Source organism: Lepidochelys kempii, chromosome 3 (genome assembly GCF_965140285.1).
Source record: "Lepidochelys kempii isolate rLepKem1 chromosome 3, rLepKem1.hap1, whole genome shotgun sequence".
NCBI lineage: Eukaryota > Metazoa > Chordata > Testudines > Cheloniidae > Lepidochelys > Lepidochelys kempii.
The window spans coordinates 4,437,736-4,457,980 of record NC_136382.1 but is presented as its reverse complement, the minus strand read 5'-3'; the positions used below and the strand labels follow the sequence as shown (position 1 = coordinate 4,457,980).

At 57.4% G+C, this 20,245-nt stretch overlaps 1 protein-coding gene across 2 annotated transcripts in view; it reads right to left on the bottom strand.

Annotated features, from left to right (window-relative positions):
• Positions 1-15,885: 15,885 nt before the first annotated feature.
• Positions 15,886-20,245, bottom strand: part of SCARA3 (scavenger receptor class A member 3) — a 30,245-nt gene continuing 25,885 nt past the window's right edge. For both annotated transcript variants that reach the window (XM_073335520.2, XM_073335521.2), the window contains exon 7: positions 15,886-19,099. In XM_073335520.2, coding sequence (XP_073191621.2) covers positions 18,669-19,099 — 431 coding nt within the window. In that variant the 3' untranslated portion in view covers positions 15,886-18,668. The remainder of the gene's footprint in view (positions 19,100-20,245) is intronic.

Here is a 20,245-nt window from a genome sequence, read left to right as displayed (position 1 = left end):
GGCCTGGAGCCAACTGCCTGGACCCCGGCATCTACTGCACGGCCTCGACCCCTTGCCACTGCCAGCCATCGGGCGCCGGCACAGGTCTCTGGAGGGGAGGCTGCTGGGCCTCTCTGTAATTCCCTCCTGGCGTCGCCCGTTTCCCGTGGAACGAGCGGTGACTTCAGGGAAATGAGTCTGGGTTCGGCGCAGGCCGGTCACTCGATCCCAGCAAGCTTTCTGCCACGGGACGAGGGGGTTTCGCCAGCTGGACTTTGTTACAGGCTTTCTCTGTCCTGCGGGGAGCCACCGGCCCATCCAGCCGTGCACCGAGCCAGAGCGGGGTTTGGTCTGGACCCAGGCGGGCTTTGGTACTACCTGGAGCCATGATGGGCAGACTCCCAGGCAAGCTCCTCGCTGTGGAGAGAGCTGCTGCACACCCCACCCTGTGTGGCCCCGTGGGGGTGTTTTCACCCCCCTGTTCATCGGTTCCCATCTGCCCCAGGGACTGAAAGTCACGGCCCCCTGCTTAGCAGCCTTGCTGAAGCGAGACCATGCAGAGGTGGTTTCCTGAGCTTCTGTGGCTCCTTGGGCGGGATGCTGTCGCAGACTCAGACCCATTGAATTTCACCTGCCGTTTCGTTGCCAGTCCCCCAGTTTTGTGAGTTCTGTTCCAACTGGAAATAAACAGGGCCATAGGGGCTGTCCCAGGACTAGGCCAAGGGTCCACATGACGGACAGCAGGGTCCTGCCCCCGCTGGAGAGTCACACCTCTGGCTGGTTGTCCAACACACGGGGACTTTTCCTCCTGGTCCCAGCAGCTCTTGGGCTTGTGCCCGTCGCCGGAGGGGCGCTCTCCCCCGGTAATTTTATCCCAGCAAGGTGTCGTTGCATTCACTCTCCCCATCTGGCTCCAGCTCTGGCTCCCCCTAATCCATGCGGCTAGTGGTTATGCCGCTCGCTTTCCCTTTCATGCACCCACAGTCGCGGGCCCCTGTGTAAACAGAACCAAAGGCCACAGTAGCTACCAAGGCTGTTCCCCGGGGGACTCGTCCGGCTCCTCTTCCTTTCCTGTGCCAGGCCAAGCTACAGCCATGGCAGAGATTCCCAGGACACGGAGAGCCCCCGGAGCCGGTTATCGGCCAGGGCCAGCAGACTGGTGGCTCCAGCGGTGAAAACCGACGCCTCCCAACCTCTGACTGTCACTCTCTTAGCTGCTGGCACTGGGACAGCTGGCGCAGGGGTGGGATCAGATGGATACAATGTGGAAAGGCCCCTGCAGGGTCTGTTTGCTTGACTGAGTTCCCCGGCTGGTTTGATCAGGGCGCTGAGCCAGTCATGCTGCAATGCGGCCCACGCAGCACGTCATGATAGAGAGCTCGGCACCGGGTTCTGGGTCTCCTCTCACTTATGCTGGTGCAAACCGGGCCCGAGGTCGCCGAGTTAGTCCAGTGCCGGTGAGAGCAGGACCAGCCCCGGAGCCCTAACTGCCCCTGGCCCCCACAACTTGCAGCCCCTGGTACAGAACGTGCTGGGGGATGGGAAGGGTGAACATGGCCCTCCAGCTCTCTGGGGCAGCGGAGTGGCCCATAGACAGCCATTCAAAGCTGGGGTTTCGTGTGCGGGGGCTGCTTGCTGTCATAGAATCATAGAATATCAGGGTTGGAAGGGACCCCAGAAGGTCATCTAGTCCAACCCCCTGCTCAAAGCAGGACCAATCCCCAATTAAATCATCCCAGCCAGGGCTTTGTCAAGCCTGACCTTAAAAACCTCTAAGGAAGGAGATTCTACCACCTCCCTAGGTAACGCATTCCAGTGTTTCACCACCCTCCTAGTGAAAAAGTTTTTCCTAATATCCAACCTAAACCTCCCCCACTGCAACTTGAGACCATTACTCCTTGTCCTGTCCTCTTCTACCACTGAGAATAGTCTAGAACCATCCTCTCTGGAACCACCTCTCAGGTAGTTGAAAGCAGCTATCAAATCCCCCCTCATTCTTCTCTTCTGCAGGCTAAACAATCCCAGCTCCCTCAGCCTCTCCTCATAACTCATGTGTTCCAGACCCCTAATCATTTTTGTTGCCCTTCGCTGGACTCTCTCCAATTTATCCACATCCTTCTTGTAGTGTGGGGCCCAAAAATGGACACAGTACTCCAGATGAGGCCTCACCAATGTCGAATAGAGGGGAACGATCACGTCCCTCGATCTGCTCGCTATGCCCCTACTTATACATCCCAAAATGCCATTGGCCTTCTTGGCAACAAGGGCACACTGCTGACTCATATCCAGCCTCTCATCCACTGTCACCCCTAGGTCCTTTTCCGCAGAACTGCTGCCGAGCCATTCAGTCCCTAGTCTGTAGCGGTGCATTGGGTTCTTCCGTCCTAAGTGCAGGACCCTGCACTTGTCCTTGTTGAACCTCATCAGATTTCTTTTGGCCCAATCCTCCAATTTGTCTAGGTCCCTCTGTATCCTATCCCTGCCCTCCAGTGTATCTACCACTCCTCCCAGTTTAGTATCATCCACAAATTTGCTGAGAGTGCAATCCACACCATCCTCCAGATCATTTATGAAGATATTGAACAAAACCGGCCCCAGGACCGACCCCTGGGGCACTCCACTTGACACTGTCAGTGGCCTGTGATCTACAGGAGGTCAGACAGATGATCTGGTGGGCCCTTTTGGATGCTAAAGCATTTAGAGCAGCCTGGGGGTTGCTCTAATTTATATGGGGGGGCCAGGCCTGGCATCCTTCGGGGTACAGATCTGGCCTAATGCCACCCAATGTGCTTACGCTGAGTGTGCTGAAGGTCGCAGCACAGAATGGCGGCAGGGCCTTGAATTCAGGTGGGCTCTTTGAGTGCGATTGTGAGGGAGAGGGTGGGAGTGTCTTGGGAGGCACAGTGTACTGCGGGCTCTGGGATACGTCCTGCTAAGTAGCTGGGCGGGCGACAGCCAGTCGGGATTGTAACGTTGCCTAAACGGGCGATTTCCTGGGTGTTTACTAGCTATGTGGGTAGCAAATGAGCAATCAGAACTGTGAGTTAAAGACTTTGGGGGGGGACACATGCACGCACCCGCCCCCCCACACGTGTGTGCACACGCACACCCACCCACACACCCACGCACACCCACCCACACCCACGCACACGTACATCCACCCCCACCCCATGGGCACAAGCGCATACCCATATGCATGCTCGCACCCACGCACACCCACCCACACCCATGCACACCCACGCACACCCACGCACACGTACACCCACCCCCACCCCACCCCCATGGACACAAGCGCACACCTACATGCACGCTCGTACTCACTCACACCCACTCACACCCACACACAGGCGCACATTCTCTACGCCCGCCAGCCCAAGGCGCGTGAAATCGGTGGGGTTGCGCTCATGAGGACGGTACTGAACGCGGAAGGAAGTGCGGAATCAGAACGGGTGTTTCCATCCAAGAAAGAATACCAAAAGCCCATCAGTGCCATCGTCCAGACAGCCTGTATGCCCTTAACTCTGCCCCCTTGTGTGTGCGTTATGAGGCACGCTCCAATTTCACAGCCACACGTTTTTTTTCTCCAGGACCCTGCCTCTGGGTGATGCCCAGAGAATGAGGCCGGGATATATTAGGACTGAGGCTGGGGCCTACCCCAAGGCTGAGCCCCTCCGCTGATGCTCCTCAGCCCTGAGCACCATTGCTAGTCCAGCCCGTAATCTCCACTGCGGTTCCTGCCCCCTCTCCACCTCAGGGTGCCCGCAGGCTGCGGTTTGCTCTCTAACACGCTCCCTCCCTGCACGCCTCACCCCGTCCCCGTGAGGCACATGGAGGTCGAATCAATTGCCAAGGCCACACAGAAAGTCAGGGGTAGAACCCCAGAGTTCCTGGCACTCAGGCCTGTGTGCAGGCCACTAGGCCATGCAGAGAAGACAATGGAAAGGAGAACAGCTGCCCCCTTGGAATCATGGGGGAACTGATGAGGTGGGAGATGCTCCCCTGATCTGTCAGTCCCCCACCTGGTGTTAGACTAACAGGGGCGCTCCCCGAGCGATCCCCAATCGGTGCTTTAATGGGGAAGGCAAGATCCACCGAGGCCCCAATGTGACCCCTTGATGCTCACTAGGGGCAGCCTCAGAGTGTACAGGGATCCCCTGGGTCTGATCTCGACATAATCATCAAAGGGTGTCAAGTAAGGTCTCTCCTGAAAGCCCAATCATTGTGAATTGTCTGTACTGGTAAAAGGGAAGGAGTAATGTGTCCCCACTAAACTACGGGCTTAAGGGCTGTGAGTTGGGGCTGGTCACCAGAAGGTGATAAACAAGTTTCTTTCATGCTTATCTCCCAGTCTGGCTAGCTGTAAACTGAGTACTGGGTATGTCGCAATGGAGGCCTGTCTGCAGTCCAAGCCAAACCAAGCCATTGTAAAAGCAACAGGAAAGGAACCTGCAGGAAAAAAACAAAACCGGGGGGGCGGGGAGGGCATAACCTGTCTATGAGTGAAGACAATGGATTGTTGGGGGTATAACTTGGGGTGCAAAGAGACACCCTTCCCCTAGGGGACAAGCTGGCCGCAGGCTTGGCTTACAGTTTCACTGGTATCCCCTTTTTCTAGTTAACACTGGCATGATACAAGGAACTCCTGATTTACCTGCTTCATAATCATCCATTATTTCATAGGCTTCAATCAGGCGCTCTCCTGCTTGGCTCGTCTTGAAACAATGTTGATATTCCAGTCTCTCCTGTGACCGAGTCTCTTCTGGCTTTGAATAACCGTGGACCCCTTCTACCTTGTTGTTATTCAGCAGTATAATGTCACTGTCTAATCAGCGCAGTCCCTGCACCTGGAGTGAGCACCGCGGTGTCGGCTGGTTTCAGTGACTGAACCCAGCGTTCCCTGTGAAGGGGGCAGTCGGAGCTACGTGCTGTCAGTGAAGTGGCGCGGTGATCCGGAGGGGTGACTGGTAAACTGGGGGGGGCAGGGGGGACGACTGTTCCTTTGGAAATAGCGGTGTGACGCTGGCAGACCAGATGCCAGCTCGTGCCCAGGCCTCAGTGGACACTTATAAATGCATCGCTGGAAAGCGGGCTTGCTCCCCTGTGTGTTAGCATCACCACAATGGACATCAGATGTTCAGTTGATGAGTGGTGTTTCATGTTTTTTAAAAATGCTTGTAAGCCGCTGCATGTATTGTCCTCAATCACCTGTACCCCAGGTTATAAAGTGATAGCCAGCATCTGCGCTGTAAACCTCTGTGACTACGTAACTCATCAAACAGAGCAGAACATAAGAGCGGCCAGACTGGGTCAGACCAAAGGTCCATCTAGCCCAGTATCCTGTCCTCTGACTGTGCCCAATGCCAGGTGCCCCAGAGGGAATGAACAGAACAGGGAATCATCATGTGATCCATCCCCTGTCGCCCATCCCCAGCTTCTGGCAGACAGAGGCTAGGGACACCATCCCTGCCTAGCCTGGCTAACAGCCATTGATGGAGCTATCCTCCATGAACGCATCTAGTACTTTTTGGAACCCTGTTATAGTCTTGGCCTTCACAACATCCTCTGGCAAGGAGTTCCACAGGTTGACTGTGCGTTGTGTGAAGAAATACTTCCTTTTGTTTGTTTTCAACCTGCTGCCTCTTAATTTCATGTGGTGACCCTGAGTTCTTGTGTTATGTGAAGGAGTAAATAACACTTCCTGTCACGGAGTGTGGGGGAGTCCAGGCCCTGCACCCCTCTTCCTGGGATCCACTGAGACTCTCAGCCAGCCAGTAAAACAGAAGGTTTATTGGACAACAGGAACACAGTCCAAAAACAGAGCTTGTGGGTACAACCAGGACCCCTCAATCACGTCCTTCTGGGGGAGAAGGGAGCTTAGACCCCAGCCCTGGGGTTCCCTGTGTTCCTCTCCCCAGCCCCAAACTGAAACTAAACCCCCCCAGCAGGTTCCCTGCTGCAGCCCCTGTTCACATTCCTGGGCAGAGGTGTCACCTCCCCCTCCCCCTCCCCCTCCTGGCTCAGGTGACAGGTTCTCAGGTCTCCCATCCCCAGGGCACATTCCCAGGTCAACACTCCCCCCTCCCTGCTGAGTCACATCGTCACATCTCTCCCCCCCTTTGAGACTGAACTGAGCGGGGTCACGCTGACCAGTGACCTGGGGAAGTTCGGGGCCCCCTCTCCGGGACAGCGCATCCGCTATCAGGTTGGCACTTCCCTTCACGTGGACCACGTCCATGTCGTAATCCTGCAGGAGCAGGCTCCATCTCAGGAGTTTGGCGTTGGCTCCTTTCATCTGGTGCAGCCAGGTCAGGGGAGAGTGGTCGGTGTAGACGGTGAAGTGCCGCCCGAAGAGATAGGGTTCTAGTTTCTTGAGGGCCCACACCATGGCCAGGCACTCCTTCTCGATGGCCGCGTAGTGTTGCTCCCGGGGTAGCAACTTCTTGCTCAGGTACACGATGGGGTGTCTCTCCCCCTTTTCATCCTCCTGCATTAACACCGCCCCCAGTCCCGTGTCTGAGGCGTCGGTGAACACCACAAAGGGCTTGTCAAAGTCTGGGTTTGCCAGAACTGGGCCACTGACCAGAGCCTTCTTCAGCGCCCGGAAAGCCACCTGGCACTGCTCGGTCCAGACCACCTTGTCTGGCTTCCCCTTCTTGCATAGCTCCGTGATGGGGGTGGCGATGGCGCTAAAGTGGGGCACAAATCTTCGGTAGTATCCTGCCATCCCAATAAAGGCTTGGACCTGCTTTTTGGTGTGGGGAGCGGGCCAGTCTCTGATCACCTCCACCTTGGCTGGTTCCGGCTTTAGGCAGCTGCTCCCCACCCGATGGCCCAGGTAAGATACTTCAGCCATCCCCACCTTGCACTTCTCCGCTTTTACAGTCAACCCAGCCCCCTGGAGTCGGTCCAGCACTTGTCTAACCTGGGACACGTGGTCCTCCCAGGTCTGGCTAAAGACACAGATGTCATCAATATACGCCACGGCAAAACTCTCCATCCCCCTCAGGAGCTGGTCCACCAGGCGCTGGAAGGTGGCCGGTGCTCCCTTGAGGCCGAAAGGCAGGGTCAGGAACTCATAGAGCCCCAGAGGGGTGATAAAGGCCGATTTCAGTCGGGCATCTGCATCCAGCGGCACTTGCCAGTAGCCCTTTGTAAGGTCCATGGTGGTAAGGTACCGAGCTCCTCCCAGCTTGTCTAGGAGCTCGTCCGGCCTGGGCATGGGGTAGGCATCAGATACAGTGATGGCATTGAGCTTCCGATAGTCCACACAGAACCGGACCGACCCGTCCTTTTTGGGGACCAGCACCACCGGCGAGGCCCAAGGGCTGGCAGATGGCTGGATCACCCCCAAAGCCAGCATGTCCCGGACCTCTCTTTCCAGGTCCTGAGCAGTTTTCCCTGTGACTCGGAAGGGGGAGCATCTTATCGGCGGGTGCGACCCTGTCTGCACCTGGTGGACAGTCAGATTAGTGCGTCCAGGCCGGTTGGAAAACAGCTGTCGGTACGGATGCAGCACCTCCCTGACCTCAGCTTGCTGGGCAGGGGTTAGCTGATCCGAGAGGGGAATTGTTTCCAGGGGGAAACCAGCTCTGGTCCTAGGGAATAGATCTACTAAAGGGTCATCTCCCTGCTCTTCCCACTGTTCACACACGGCCAACACCACATTCCCCCTGGCATAATATGGCTTCATCATATTCACATGGTACACCCGGCGGTGGTGCGCCCGGTTCGACAGCTCCACCACATAGTTTACCTCATTGAGCTGCTTGACGACCTTGAAAGGGCCCTCCCAGGCGGCCTGTAGTTTGTTCTTTCTCACTGGGATGAGAACCATCACCTGATCCCCGGTGGCGTAGGCACGGGCCCGTGCCGTGCGGTCATACCAGACCTTCTGCTTCCTCTGGGCTCTGGCCAGATTCTCCCTGGCCAGGCCCATGAGTTCAGCCAGTCTCTCTCGGAAGATCAGGACATACTCCACCACTGACTCTCCATTGGGAGTGGCCTTCCCCTCCCACTCGTCTCTCATCAGGTCCAGGGGGCCCCTCACCCTCCTGCCATATAACAGTTCGAAAGGCGAAAATCTGGTAGACTCCTGGGGCACCTCCCTGTATGCGAACAGCAGGTGAGGTAAGTACTTGTCCCAATCCTGTGGGTGCTGGTTCATAAAGGTTTTCAGCATCATCTTTAGCGTCCCGTTAAACCTCTCCACCAGCCCATTGGACTGGGGGTGATAAGCTGAGGCCCAGTCGTGCCGGACCCCACATTTCTCCCACAAGCACCGGAGCAGGGCCGACATGAAGTTGGAGCCTTGGTCTGTCAAGACTTCCTTGGGGAACCCCACTCGGCTGAAAATGGTCAGGAGCGCATCGGCCACGGTGTCTGCTTCAATGGAAGCTAAGGGCACTGCCTCGGGGTAGCGGGTGGCAAAATCTACCACCACCAGAATGTATTTCTTCCCCGACCGGGTCGTCTTGCTGAGAGGCCCCACGATGTCCATGGCCACCTTCTGGAAAGGCTCCTCTATGATGGGCAAAGGTCTCAAAGCCGCTTTCCCCTTGTCCCGGGCCTTCCCCACCCTCTGACAAGGGTCACAGGATCGGCAATACTGCCGGACCGTGGTAAAGACCCCGGGCCAGTAAAAGTTCTGTAGCAACCTCTGCCGGGTGCGCCGGATTCCCTGGTGCCCTGCGAGGGGGATGTCATGGGCCAGGTACAGGAGCCTGCGGCGATACTTCTGGGGGACCACCAGCTGCCTCCTGATCCCACAGGACTCTACTTCCCTTGTGGGAGCCCATTCTCGGTACAGGAACCCCTTCTCCCACAGGAACCTCTCCTGGCAGCCTCTCCTCATAGTCCGTCCCACACTGAGGTCGGCCAGGTCCCTGAGCTTCCGCAAGGAGGGATCTTTCCTCAACTCGGCCTGGAACTCAGCGGCTGGGGAAGGGATGGGGCCCGGTTCCCTCTCGCTGGCCAGGTCTGAGGCCTCCGCCTCTCTGAGCCGTGCCCCTCGGCCCTCCCTCCCCACCAGGGTAGGGTCCTGCGCCTCCGGTGTGATACCCTCCCCGAGGTCAGGGCGCAGTGCCCCTCGCCGGCTCTGGCTACGCGTCACAACCAGGGCGGCCTGGGGCTTGCTTGGCCAGTCCTCTAGGTCTCCCCCCATCAAAACTTCAGTGGGCAAATGGTGGTGTACCCCCACATCCTTGGGGCCCTCCTTGGCCCCCCATTTCAGGTGTACCCTTGCCACGGGCACCTTAAATGGGGTCCCGCCCACCCCTGTCAGGGTCAGATAGGTGTTGGGCACCACCCGATCTGGGGCCACCACCTCGGGCCGGGCCAGCGTCACCTCCGCGCCCGTATCCCAGTATCCATTGACCTTCCTCCCATCCACCTCCAGGGGAACAAGGCACTCTCTCCGGAGGGACAGCCCCGCGCCCACCCTGTAAACTGAGCACCCTGAGTCCAGAGCCTCCAGCCCTCTGGTGGAGCTGGCCTGGGGTACTCTTCCCTCCGGGGCAGGTGGTAAACTGGTAGGCCCCCTTTCCTGGGTCGTCTGCCCCTCGTCCAGCTGGGTCCCTACCCAGTTAACCCTGGGTAGGTTGGGTCTGCTCAGTTTGTCCCTGAGCCCGGGGCACTGGGACCGTACGTGGCCTCTCTGGCCACAGTGATAGCAGCTCAGGTCACGTTGGTCCCCTCGAGCGGGTCGGAGGGGCCCGACGCCAGGCGTTCCCCGTGGGAGGGGGTTCTCCCTATTTCCCCGCTGGGAGGTCCCGTGGTGACTCTCTCTCTGCATCGGGGGGGGCCTGTTCTTTTGGGGCTCCTCCCGGCTACCCCCGACCGACTGTTCACAAACTCGTCGGCCAGCTGCCCTGCGTGCTGGGGGTTCTCGAGCTTTTTGTCCACCAGCCACAGCCTCAGGTCGGACGGGCACTGATCATACAGTTGCTCCAGTACGATTAGGTCAAGCAGGTCCTCTTTAGCTCGGGCCCCAGCTGTCCACTTGCGGGCATACCCCTGCATCCGGTTGGCCAGTTGTAGGTAGGTGACCTCAGGTGTTTTACGCTGACTCCGGAACCTTCTCCGGTACATCTCGGGGGTCAGCCCAAACTCACGGAGCAGGGCCTGTTTGAACAGTTCATAGTCCCCTGCCTCCGGCCCTGTCATCCGGCTGTACACCTCCAAGGCTTTGGGGTCCAGTAAGGGGGTGAGGAACTGGAGCCTGTCTGCAGGGTCAACCCTGTGCAGCTCGCAGGCATTCTCAAAGGCCGTCAGGAAGCTATCTATGTCCTCCCCCTCCTTCCGCTGGGCCAGGAAGCACTTATCAAAGCTCCTTGCAGTCTTGGGTCCCCCCGCACTCACCGCAGCCGGGGCCCCACTGCTCCTCAGCCTGGCCAGCTCCAGTTCATGCTGTCTTTGTTTCTCCTTCTCCTGACGCTCATGTTGACGTTGTTTCTCCTTCTCCTCCTGCTCATGTTGACGTTGTTTTTCATGATCCTCCAGCTCCCTCATTTTCATCTCCCTCTCCCATTCCAGCCGCCTCCGCTCCAGGGATGGGGAGCTCCGCCGGGAGGATCCCCTGCTGGGTGCCGGGGTCAAGGTGCCCTCGATATTCGCCGGGCTTCCCCCAACCCCTCCCCCAGGCCCAGGTAGGAAGGGTCTCGGGATGTCCTCAGCAGCAGTCTGACCCCTCCCAGCCCGGTCAGGCCCCAGGGCCCACGCTGCGTCTGCCGGGCGGCTTCCCTCAGGGACAGGGATCGGGTCATCCAAGCGATCCCTCTCCTCCAGCTGGGCAATCAGCTGTTCCTTGGTGGACCTCCCGATGCGCAGCCCCCTCTGCCTGCACAGCTCCACCAGGTCGCTCTTCAGGCGTTTAGCGTACATCTCCCTGCTGGCCCCTCGCAGGCCGGGCAGCTTCCCACGGTTTCCAGGAAAAGCCCCTCGTGTGCCAGTCCTTCTCGAGGTCACCACCTCTTTGCCAGGGTCGAGCTGCAGATTCCTCCGCCCCTGGGACCGCTCGCTGCAATCCCCCGGGGGACCCTGTTACTGCAAAAGTCTTTCTCTCTGGTCACACATTCCCAGGGGTTAACCGCCCCCCGAAACCGTCTCTCTCTGAATCTTCAGCACGCCTGGTCCCCGTCAATTCCCCTTCGTTTTACTGCTCCCCAGTCACTTACTGCAGGAAGCGCCGTTCACGGGGTGCAGTAGATCCCACCGCTGCCACCAGTTGTCACGGAGTGTGGGGGAGTCCAGGCCCTGCACCCCTCTTCCTGGGATCCACTGAGACTCTCAGCCAGCCAATAAAACAGAAGGTTTATTGGACAACAGGAACACAGTCCAAAAACAGAGCTTGTGGGTACAACCAGGACCCCTCAATCACGTCCTTCTGGGGGAGCAGGGAGCTTAGACCCCAGCCCTGGGGTTCCCTGTGTTCCTCTCCCCAGCCCCAAACTGAAACTAAACTCACCCAGCAGGTTCCCTGCTGCAGCCTCTGTTCACATTCCTGGGCAGAGGTGTCACCTCCCCCTCCCCCTCCTGGCTCAGGTGACAGGTTCTCAGGTCTCCCATCCCCAGGGCACATTCCCAGGTCAACACTCCCCCCTCCCTGCTGAGTCACATCGTCACACTTCCTTCTTTACTTTCTCCACACCAGTCACGACTTTATAGACCTCTATCATATCTCTCTATAGTTGTCTCTTTCCGAAACTGAAAAGTCCCAGTCTTATTAATCTCTCCTCAGACGGAAGCTCTTCCAGACACCTAATCATTTTTGTGGCCCTTTCTGAACCTTTTCCAATTCCAATATATCTTTTTTGAGATGGGGAGACCAGATCTGCATGCAGTATTCAAGATGTGGGCGTACTGTGGATTTATATAGAGGCAACATGATATTTTCTGTCCTATTATCTCTCCCATTCTTAATGATTCCCAGCTTTCTGTTCTGTTTTTTGGCTGTCATTGCACACTGAGTAGTTGTTTTAAGAGAACTATCCACAATGCCTCCAAGATCATAGAATCATAGAATATCAGGGTTGGAAGGGACCCCAGAAGGTCATCTAGTCCAACCCCCTGCTCAAAGCAGGACCAATTCCCAGTTAAATCATCACCCAGTTAAAGATCTCCTTCTTGAGTGGTAACAGCTAATTTAGACCCCATCATTTTCTATTTATAGTAGGGATTATGTTTTCCAATGTGCATTACTTTGCATTTATCAACCTTGAATTTCATCTGCCATTTTCTTGCCCAGTCACTCAGTTTTGTGAGATCCCTTCGCAGTCTGCTTTGGACTCAACTAGCTTGAGTAGTTTTGTATCATCTGCAAATTTTGCCACCTCACTGTTTACCCCTTTTTCCGGATCGTTTATGAACAGAGAGAAAGCCTTGTAGAATGCAGACGACGGTCTCTAACTAGAAGATGCTAAATCCTGTTCATTAAACACAAATGAGCCATTGTGCTAGAACAGGGCTCTCAACCTTTCCAGACTACTGTGCCCCTTTCAGGAGTCGGATTTGTCTTGCGTACCCCAAGTTTCACCTCACTTCAAAACAACTTGCTCACAAAATCAGACATAAAAATACAAGTGTCCCAGCCCACTGCTACTGACAAATGGCTGACTTTCTCATTTCCCCATATAATTATAAAATACATCGATTGGAATATAAATATGGTACTTACGTGTCAGTGTATAGCATATAGAGCAGTATAAACAAGTCAGTGTCTGTATGAAATTTTAATTTGTACTGACTTGGCTAGTGCTTTTTGTGTAGCCTCTTGTAAAACGAGGCAAATATCTACATGAGTTGAGGTACCCCCTGGAAGAGCTCTGCGCACCCCCAGAGGTACGTGTATCCCTGGTTGAGAATCACTGTGCTAGATCAAGGATCAAAGACTTTTTTAAGTGCATCCCCTCCACCCGCATGAAGCAGGGACCTGTGTGGGAACTGTTGCTATCAGCTTGATTTCCGAGGGAAGAAGATATAAAAATGCCTCACAAGGAAAAAGCATCGTCTCTTTGAACTCTCACGGGGCCAGAGACAGTAGCTAAAGCAGAGACCCCCGGGGTCAACCTGGGTCCGCCCTGAAAGACATTTTGAAGGGACAGATTATTACAGCCTTGTCACCTTTAGGAACCATAGATGGTAACTCAGGTGCCTGTATGTTTCCTTGCTTTAACATGAAAATGACTCTCATTTCTTCTTCCTAGTTAATAAACGGTTAGTTTTATGCCAGGATTGTCTTCAGGCGTTGTCTTTGGTGTAAGATCTAGAGTACCAGTTGATCTGCAGTAAGTGACTGGTCTCTTGGCACTGGGAGCAACCTAAATGTGGTGTGATTTTTGGTGTAAGTGACCAGGGATCTCTAAATCCAGCTTGCCTGGTGGTAACATAGATCCGGAGAGCCCAAGGGGACTGTCTTTGACCCATGGTAAGACTGTTGCAGAGATCCAGGAGTTCACACCACCAGCTTGGGGTGTCTGCCCTGCTTTCGACAGTCTGCCCGGGGGTGGGGACTCACGGCTGTGAGTGCCTCCAGACAGTGTGACAAGCGGGTCTGTGAATTCGGGGAGCATCCAGTGGGCCAGGGGCTGGGCATGCCAGGGTGATGCTTAGAGGGATCGGGGGTCGGGGTGTAGCTATTGCTAATCTGCAGCAAGAGAGCAGGGTCTGCGTAGGCTGGGGGAGGGCAGTGCTTGAGTTGCCGGGGGCTGGTGGAGTCGGGGAGCTGACCTCCGGCAGGCACAGACAAGGTTCCCTCACGCTAAGGGCAGGTGGCAACGCTGGGTACCCCCAGGAAGTGTCACATTCACCAAGATGCCCTGGGGGACCATCCTCCCTCACCCCAATCTGGCAGTCCAGATACCTTCCATCTCTAGTTGATACCCCAGGGCATGGCTGGTGCCTGCCATTCCCAGGGAATGGATCTGGCTGGGGCCAGGTGGGGTGGGGTGGGGGGTGGACAGAGGTTTCAGAAGGCCAATTCCCCTTGGAGGGGAAAAGCCCTGTAACATCTTGAGTCATTTGAGCCACACCAGCTGATCACTGCCCACCTCTTTCTGGAGGGGGCCAGATGTGCCGGAGCGGCCGCAGGAGCTGGGAGCAGTGGAGAGCCTCCCATGTCCTCTCAGAAAGCAGCTCTGTTGTACTGGTGAACTACCCATCTTGGGAGCTTTGCCGCTGTGAATACCCCACCTGCGATCACACCCCGGGACTGCAGGATCGCTCCGTGGTTCTTGTAAACCTTGATGGTCGGTCGTGCCCCTGGAAAGAGCTTTAGTGCAAAAACCATCGGATGTCTGAAATATTTCTTACCCACAATAGTAAGACAGGCGGGAACGTAATAAGCACTAAATAAGTGCACCGAGCATACCCTAGCAACAGCTCCAGGCTCGGCATGGCTTGCTGATCTGGGCGGTGCGACTGCTGCAGCCAGGGTCTGCAAGCAAGGCCCCCACATCAGAGGGGCTGGGTCAAAACGTGTGCGAGCGGCATGTGCCCGGATGCATGGGGGCGCAGTGCTGCTTGCTCAACTTCGGCTTGGCCGATCTCCTGCCGTCATGCCAGAGGGGTGGCGGGGCCGAAGCTGAGTGGTGCTGTGAACCCCGTGCACCCGGTCGCAGCTTCCGCAGTGGGGAGCAGCCCAGCCAGCCCCATTGGACTGGAGCTGCAGACTGCCACTGTGGGGTCAGTGCGGGGCAGGTCTGCAACCCTCCCCCAGGGACAGGACCTGACCCCCACAGGTCTTCCAGCCTCCCGGGGACAGGACCTGATTCCCCCACCTCTCTGGCCCTCCCACATGGTTGTGACCCGCAGGTTGAGTAACCCTGCTATAGACACACCCAGTGAGTCCCGGCTTCATTTGGGGGCGGCAGGAGGTGTCTCCTCTTGGATCCCCAATTCTTGCTCCCTTCCTCATGCGGGGAGGGTCCACCCTTCCATCCCTGCTGTCCCTAAACAGCTGGTCAGCACCAATCTGGGGCCTGCCAGCATGATTGATGCTGAAATCTCCCCGTCAGGAGGGGAGCCCCTCACCCCCCGAGGTGCCAGCCGGGAGTGGGGTGTCTCCAGGAGCCAGCCGTGCATTGGGCAGTCGTCTCTTTGCCTAAACATCAAAGCAATGGGAAATGCCGCACACACAAAGCCAGGGCGCGGGCTCTCCCCATACAGTCGTATCTTTATTGAGCCAGGAATACATTTGCCACTATATCGTAGGTAGATACTGGGGTGAAAAGGGCAGGAGATGACGCAGCCCAGCTGCACCATGTAGCACACACGCGACATCACACCAGCCTGCGACATGTCTCATCGCGGACGGCACCCTCGGCGCTCAGCAGGAACGGGGCAGGACCCGCTCCCGCCCTACGGCTGCCTGGTCCCAGATCCAAGCGCTTGTCCCTTTCTCAAGGGAAGGGCAGGGGACTTTGTCTAGGGGATGGGTTCCTCGGGCCTGGCACGGGGGTGACAGCCAGACCGGGCACTCCCCAGCGTGCTGGTGTTTTAGGTGGGTTTGGGGGGTTGAGGCAGGCTGGGGGATGGGGTGGGACGGTCCTGCAGGTAGATGCCCACGCCAGCCCGGGCTCAGAGCACGAGAGGCAGGGTCTGAACCATAATACAGTGGCTGTTCCGGGGCAGGGCCGGCTCAGATAGCGAGGCTAAGTGTTGTGTTCCCACGGGCCTCTGGGAGGCCGTTTTGCCCAAAGTTTTGTGCCTGCCATGAACCGTGGGCCCCATGTTTGAACAGAGGCAGGGCCTGGGCCCGTCATCCTGGTGCAGCGCTGGGGCCGCCTGCCGGTCAGGGTCTCAGATCCAGGGTCTCCCCAGCCTCTTCACCGCTCCTCTTCCCAATCCCCCCCAGCTCCCCAGACAGCCCGAGACCTCCCCCAACCTGCTTCACCTCTAGGCCCCCCGTCCAGACTGCTCCCCAGCACTGTCTCCCACCAAACACTTCCTCTTCCATTTGGCTCATGACCCCGGTCCCACAGCTCAGCCTCCCCCACCGCCCTGGGTGCTCCCCAAAAGCCACGTTGTGCCTCTCCCCGGCCTTCTGCCACTTCTCTAGGCCTCCCCTTCCTTCCCCACCACTAGCTTCCTGCTCCCCCCTGTACTTCCCAGCCGCTGCAGCTGTGTAAAGTCCCCCCCATGGCTGGTTCCCCCATGCGCCAACAGACATTGACCCCATGGTGATGGATTGCTGAATAGGAACAGACGGGGACTGAGCTGGGCCAGCGGCAGATCTCCCTCCGTCTCTATCTAACCCACCGCTGCAAACAGGCCCGAATGGCTGTAACAAGCAGCACTCTCCAGCCACACCTCTTGAAGCTGGTGGCGGGGGGGGGGGTCTGGTTGTTCCCATTTCACAGATGGGGAAACTGAGGGGGACGTGAAAAGAAAATTAGAAGGGGGCAGATTGAGAAGGTGATAAAAGGAAATATTTTTTTCACACAAGGCACAGTTAGTCTGTGGAACTCACTGCCACTGGAGGCCATTGAGGCCAACAACTGAGCATGAGTCAAAGAGGACTTGGGCATGTCTGTGGATAACAGGACTATCCAGACTTATAACTAACCGTTAGCGATCAGGATTAGCGCTTTGTCAGGGGCAGGTTCTCCCTCATCAGCAACTGGTGGGGGGGAGGGGAGGGTGTCTCAGACCATCCTCTGAAACATCTGATGCTAACGGCTGCCGGAGACAGGATGCTGGGCTAGCTGGGCCGCGGGGCTGAGCCAGTCTGCCAATTCCTGCGAAACCCTGGTCTACTGGCTCCCGCCGCCAGGCGCCGGCTCCTGCAGCTCTCTGCCAGGGACTGCCGCGTCCCGCAGCCGGTATCCGAAGACCCGGGTTCAGTTCCCAGCTGTCTGGCTGACTCGCTGTGTGACCCCTTCCTAGCCTCTCATTGACTCCCACCCAGCTTCTGCCATGAGCACGGGGCGATCTAAACACGATTCCGAGCTGTGCAGACCAGCCACGGAGGTAGCGGTGCTCCTCTTGATCAGCCACCGGCCAGGGAGTCAGGGGCTTTGGGTCTAACGCCAGCCCTACCCCTGGCTCAGCAAGTGGCTTTCGGCAGGTCATCAGGGCCTCGGTAGCTGTCAAATGAGCTTTTCATGGATCCCAAGGCCAGAAGGGCCCACTGTGATCGTTTAGTCTGACCCCCCCTCTCCCCCCCCCCGCATGACACAGGCCAGAGACCTGCCCCAGAATAATTCCTAGAGCAGAAGCTTTGAGACAAAAGTCCAATCGCGATTTAAAAATGGCACTGATGACAAATCGAGCACGGCCCGTGGTAAGTTGCTCTAATGGTTAAGTACCCCCCACTTTGTAAATTGCACACCTTATTTCCAGTCTGAATTTGTCTAGCTTCAACTCCAAGCCATTGCGTAGTGTTGGACCTTTCTCAGCTAGACTCAAGAGCCCATGATTAGATACTTGTAGACTGTGATCAAGTCACCCCCACCTGGCTCTTTGTGAAGCTAAATAGATTGAGCTCCTTGAGCCTGTCACCATAGCATACGTTCTCTGACCCTTTCATCAGTCATGGCTCCTCTCTGACCCCCCTGCAATTTGTCAGCATCCTTCTTAGGGGCTCTCGATGCAAAGGGGCTGGAGGTTTTACACGGGAATTTGGAGCCTGCTGGCTTGGCTGCCTAGGGCACAGTGTCTGCTCCCCAAATCCCTCGATCCTGACTTAGAGGGAACCCTTTTTACGGGGAGCAGGGATTCCAGGGATCATTCGATCCTTGGCCCCTCTATCGCAAGCGGCCAGGGAGGGTGCCATCTGAGATTGTGGGTGATGGTGCCATGGGCCTCTGCCTACCAGGAGCTGAACGGGTACCGACAGCTGAGGCCACCTGGACCAAGCCCAACTGGCTGCCGTGCGGGTCAGGAGGGAGAATCGAAGTGTCCGAATACAGAACTGTGGGATGCTCAGGGATGGCCCCGACCAGCTGTGGCATGAGAGCGCGGTGCCCAGACCCACTTGCAGTGAGCGAGGTCTGGAGCAGAGGCTGCAGGGAAAGAAGTGGATGATGGAAACCAAGGCAATGATGCGACTGGAGGCACGTCCATCTTTGCCAGGCAGCAAAACGCCCAAGCTCTGCCAGTGAAAGGGAGACATGGGAAACCTGCTTGGGCCCAGCTCCCCAGATCCCAGCAGCAGGGCAAAGCCCAGTGCATTCTTGGCAAGGCCTAGCAGAGTCCCGAAGCCAGAGTCTCTCTCACACACACACGCACTCCCATTGACGCACGAAGATTTAGCTCTTTGCCTTTCAAACATCCCCGCGTGTCTGGGTCAAACAGGAACAAGCAGGATCTTGGAAAGGGAAGGGCAGGATGTGGACAGCGCTGGTTTCCCATCCGGGGGGGGCCGTGCTGCCCTTGGCTGTCTCTGAGGGCCTGTGAACGAACAACGGGTGCTGGCTGCTGGGGGCACTGTGCAGGTCAGCATGGATCCAGGTCCTAACAGTGAGCGGGGATCCCAGCCGCTCTGCTCAGGCAGGACGTCCCGGGAGGGATGTGGGGGGTCGGGCTGCCTGCTGGGATCACCGGCTGAATCTCCTGCAGGGCCAGGGGGATGCTGGTGACAGACCTTGGGATGCGCCTCCAGCCAGATGGCACATTTACTCAGCACTGCAGAGACCTCCCCTCCCCGTCCCAGCTGGGCCAGCGTCCCGTAGGGCAGGGCTGCGGGTGGGGCTGGCTTAGACACCCGGCGGCCCCGGTAAGCCTGGGGGCCCACGCACGCCGGGGTCTCCCTTCGGACCCGGTGGCCCAAGCTGGCCTGGTGACCCTGGCTTCCCTGGGATCCCTGGCTTCCCTTGTGGCCCTGCTGGACCCACTGGCCCTGGAGCTCCCTCCAGCCCCTGAGGGCCTATGTCGCCTTTCAGGCCCATCTGTCCTTTGAGGCCAGCTTGCCCAAAGCTGCCCTTAGCACCTTTAAAGCCCGGCACGCCTTTCACGCCAATAGGTCCCCTCTCGCCTTGAGGGCCTGGGATGCCTGGAGGTCCTCTGGAGCCCTGTGGGCCAGGAGAGCCCAGGCCCCCGGCATCACCCTTCTCCCCCTTTCTTCCTGCGGGCCCCTTCACTCCCATGTCGCCTTTGAGTCCTCTGGGTCCAGGGAGGCCAGGCACACCTGCGGGGGAAAGGATCAAGTGGTGAGTGCAGAACATCGTTAACTAGTGTTACCTGGGTTACAGTGTCCTGGCAATGGGAGCCTGAGTGGTCCTCCTGCCCCGCAAGGGGCATGCCACTGGACAGCACTGAGCTCTGCAGCTGGAGACCCCCCCGCCCCACCCCAGGCGGATGACACATTAAGGCAACGAAGGACCAAAGTCCATGGGCACGAATCACATGGGAGATGCCTACCCCATCCTAACCCTGCTCAGTGTCACAGAAGAGAGGGAGCCTAGCCAATGCACCCAGGGAGGGAAGCATCTTTTCTGCCCCTGCTCCCCGCCCCAGGGTTTGGAGAGCGGGTTGACCCTCTGCCAGAATCGTTGGGGTTAATCGTCCAGCTCCCAGGAAATGGCTGGTGTCTGAGTAATTGTCCGATCTCCAGCTGGGGGAGACTGTTGTGGAATTGACTGGCATCCCTTGGGAACCACATGGAGAAGTCCACCAGCAGGAGCCAAGGGAAGGCGCCAGGTGCCCATCCCCTGCCAGCTCCTCCTGTTTACCCTCCCTGCCCATTAGAGATGCCGTCATGTGTTGACTCAAGCGGCCCTGCCAGCAGATAGACACACAGCGAGGCACTGTCTGAAGCTAGGGGCTTTGTGGGAGGAACTGCACCTACTGCCCGGCCCTGCCAGGTCCACAGCTTGTTTTGCATTGCTCCCTTTTTCCATAACAGGACCACAGCAACAAGAATGGCAGCCAGGAGAGCTGGGTGTGTTTGTGCCAGGGAGGCTTCCTGCTCTCTGGGAAGCTGGGATTAACCCTTGCTCCCCCTTCACCTCTAAGCACTAGAGGCATGCTCTGTCTCTGGACTGCAACATGCTGCTAGAGGGGGGTTAGCTAATATGGGATGTCAATAGGAGGTTCCCCGGTGCTGGAGCACCCTGGGCGTCCTGGCCAAATTCCAGCATGGGCAATGTTCTCCCTCTCTATACTCCCTCCTGCAGCTTTCTCTTGCCCTGGCTGCAGTGTGTTGCCAACCAGCTGCTGTGCTCCATCCCAGAGGTGGCTGCATTTCAATGGTCGCTAAAGTAATTCCTATGCCCTGGCTTTCGCCCAGCAGGTTCCCAAAGCGCTTTCCAAAAGGCACCCAGGCTCAACGCTC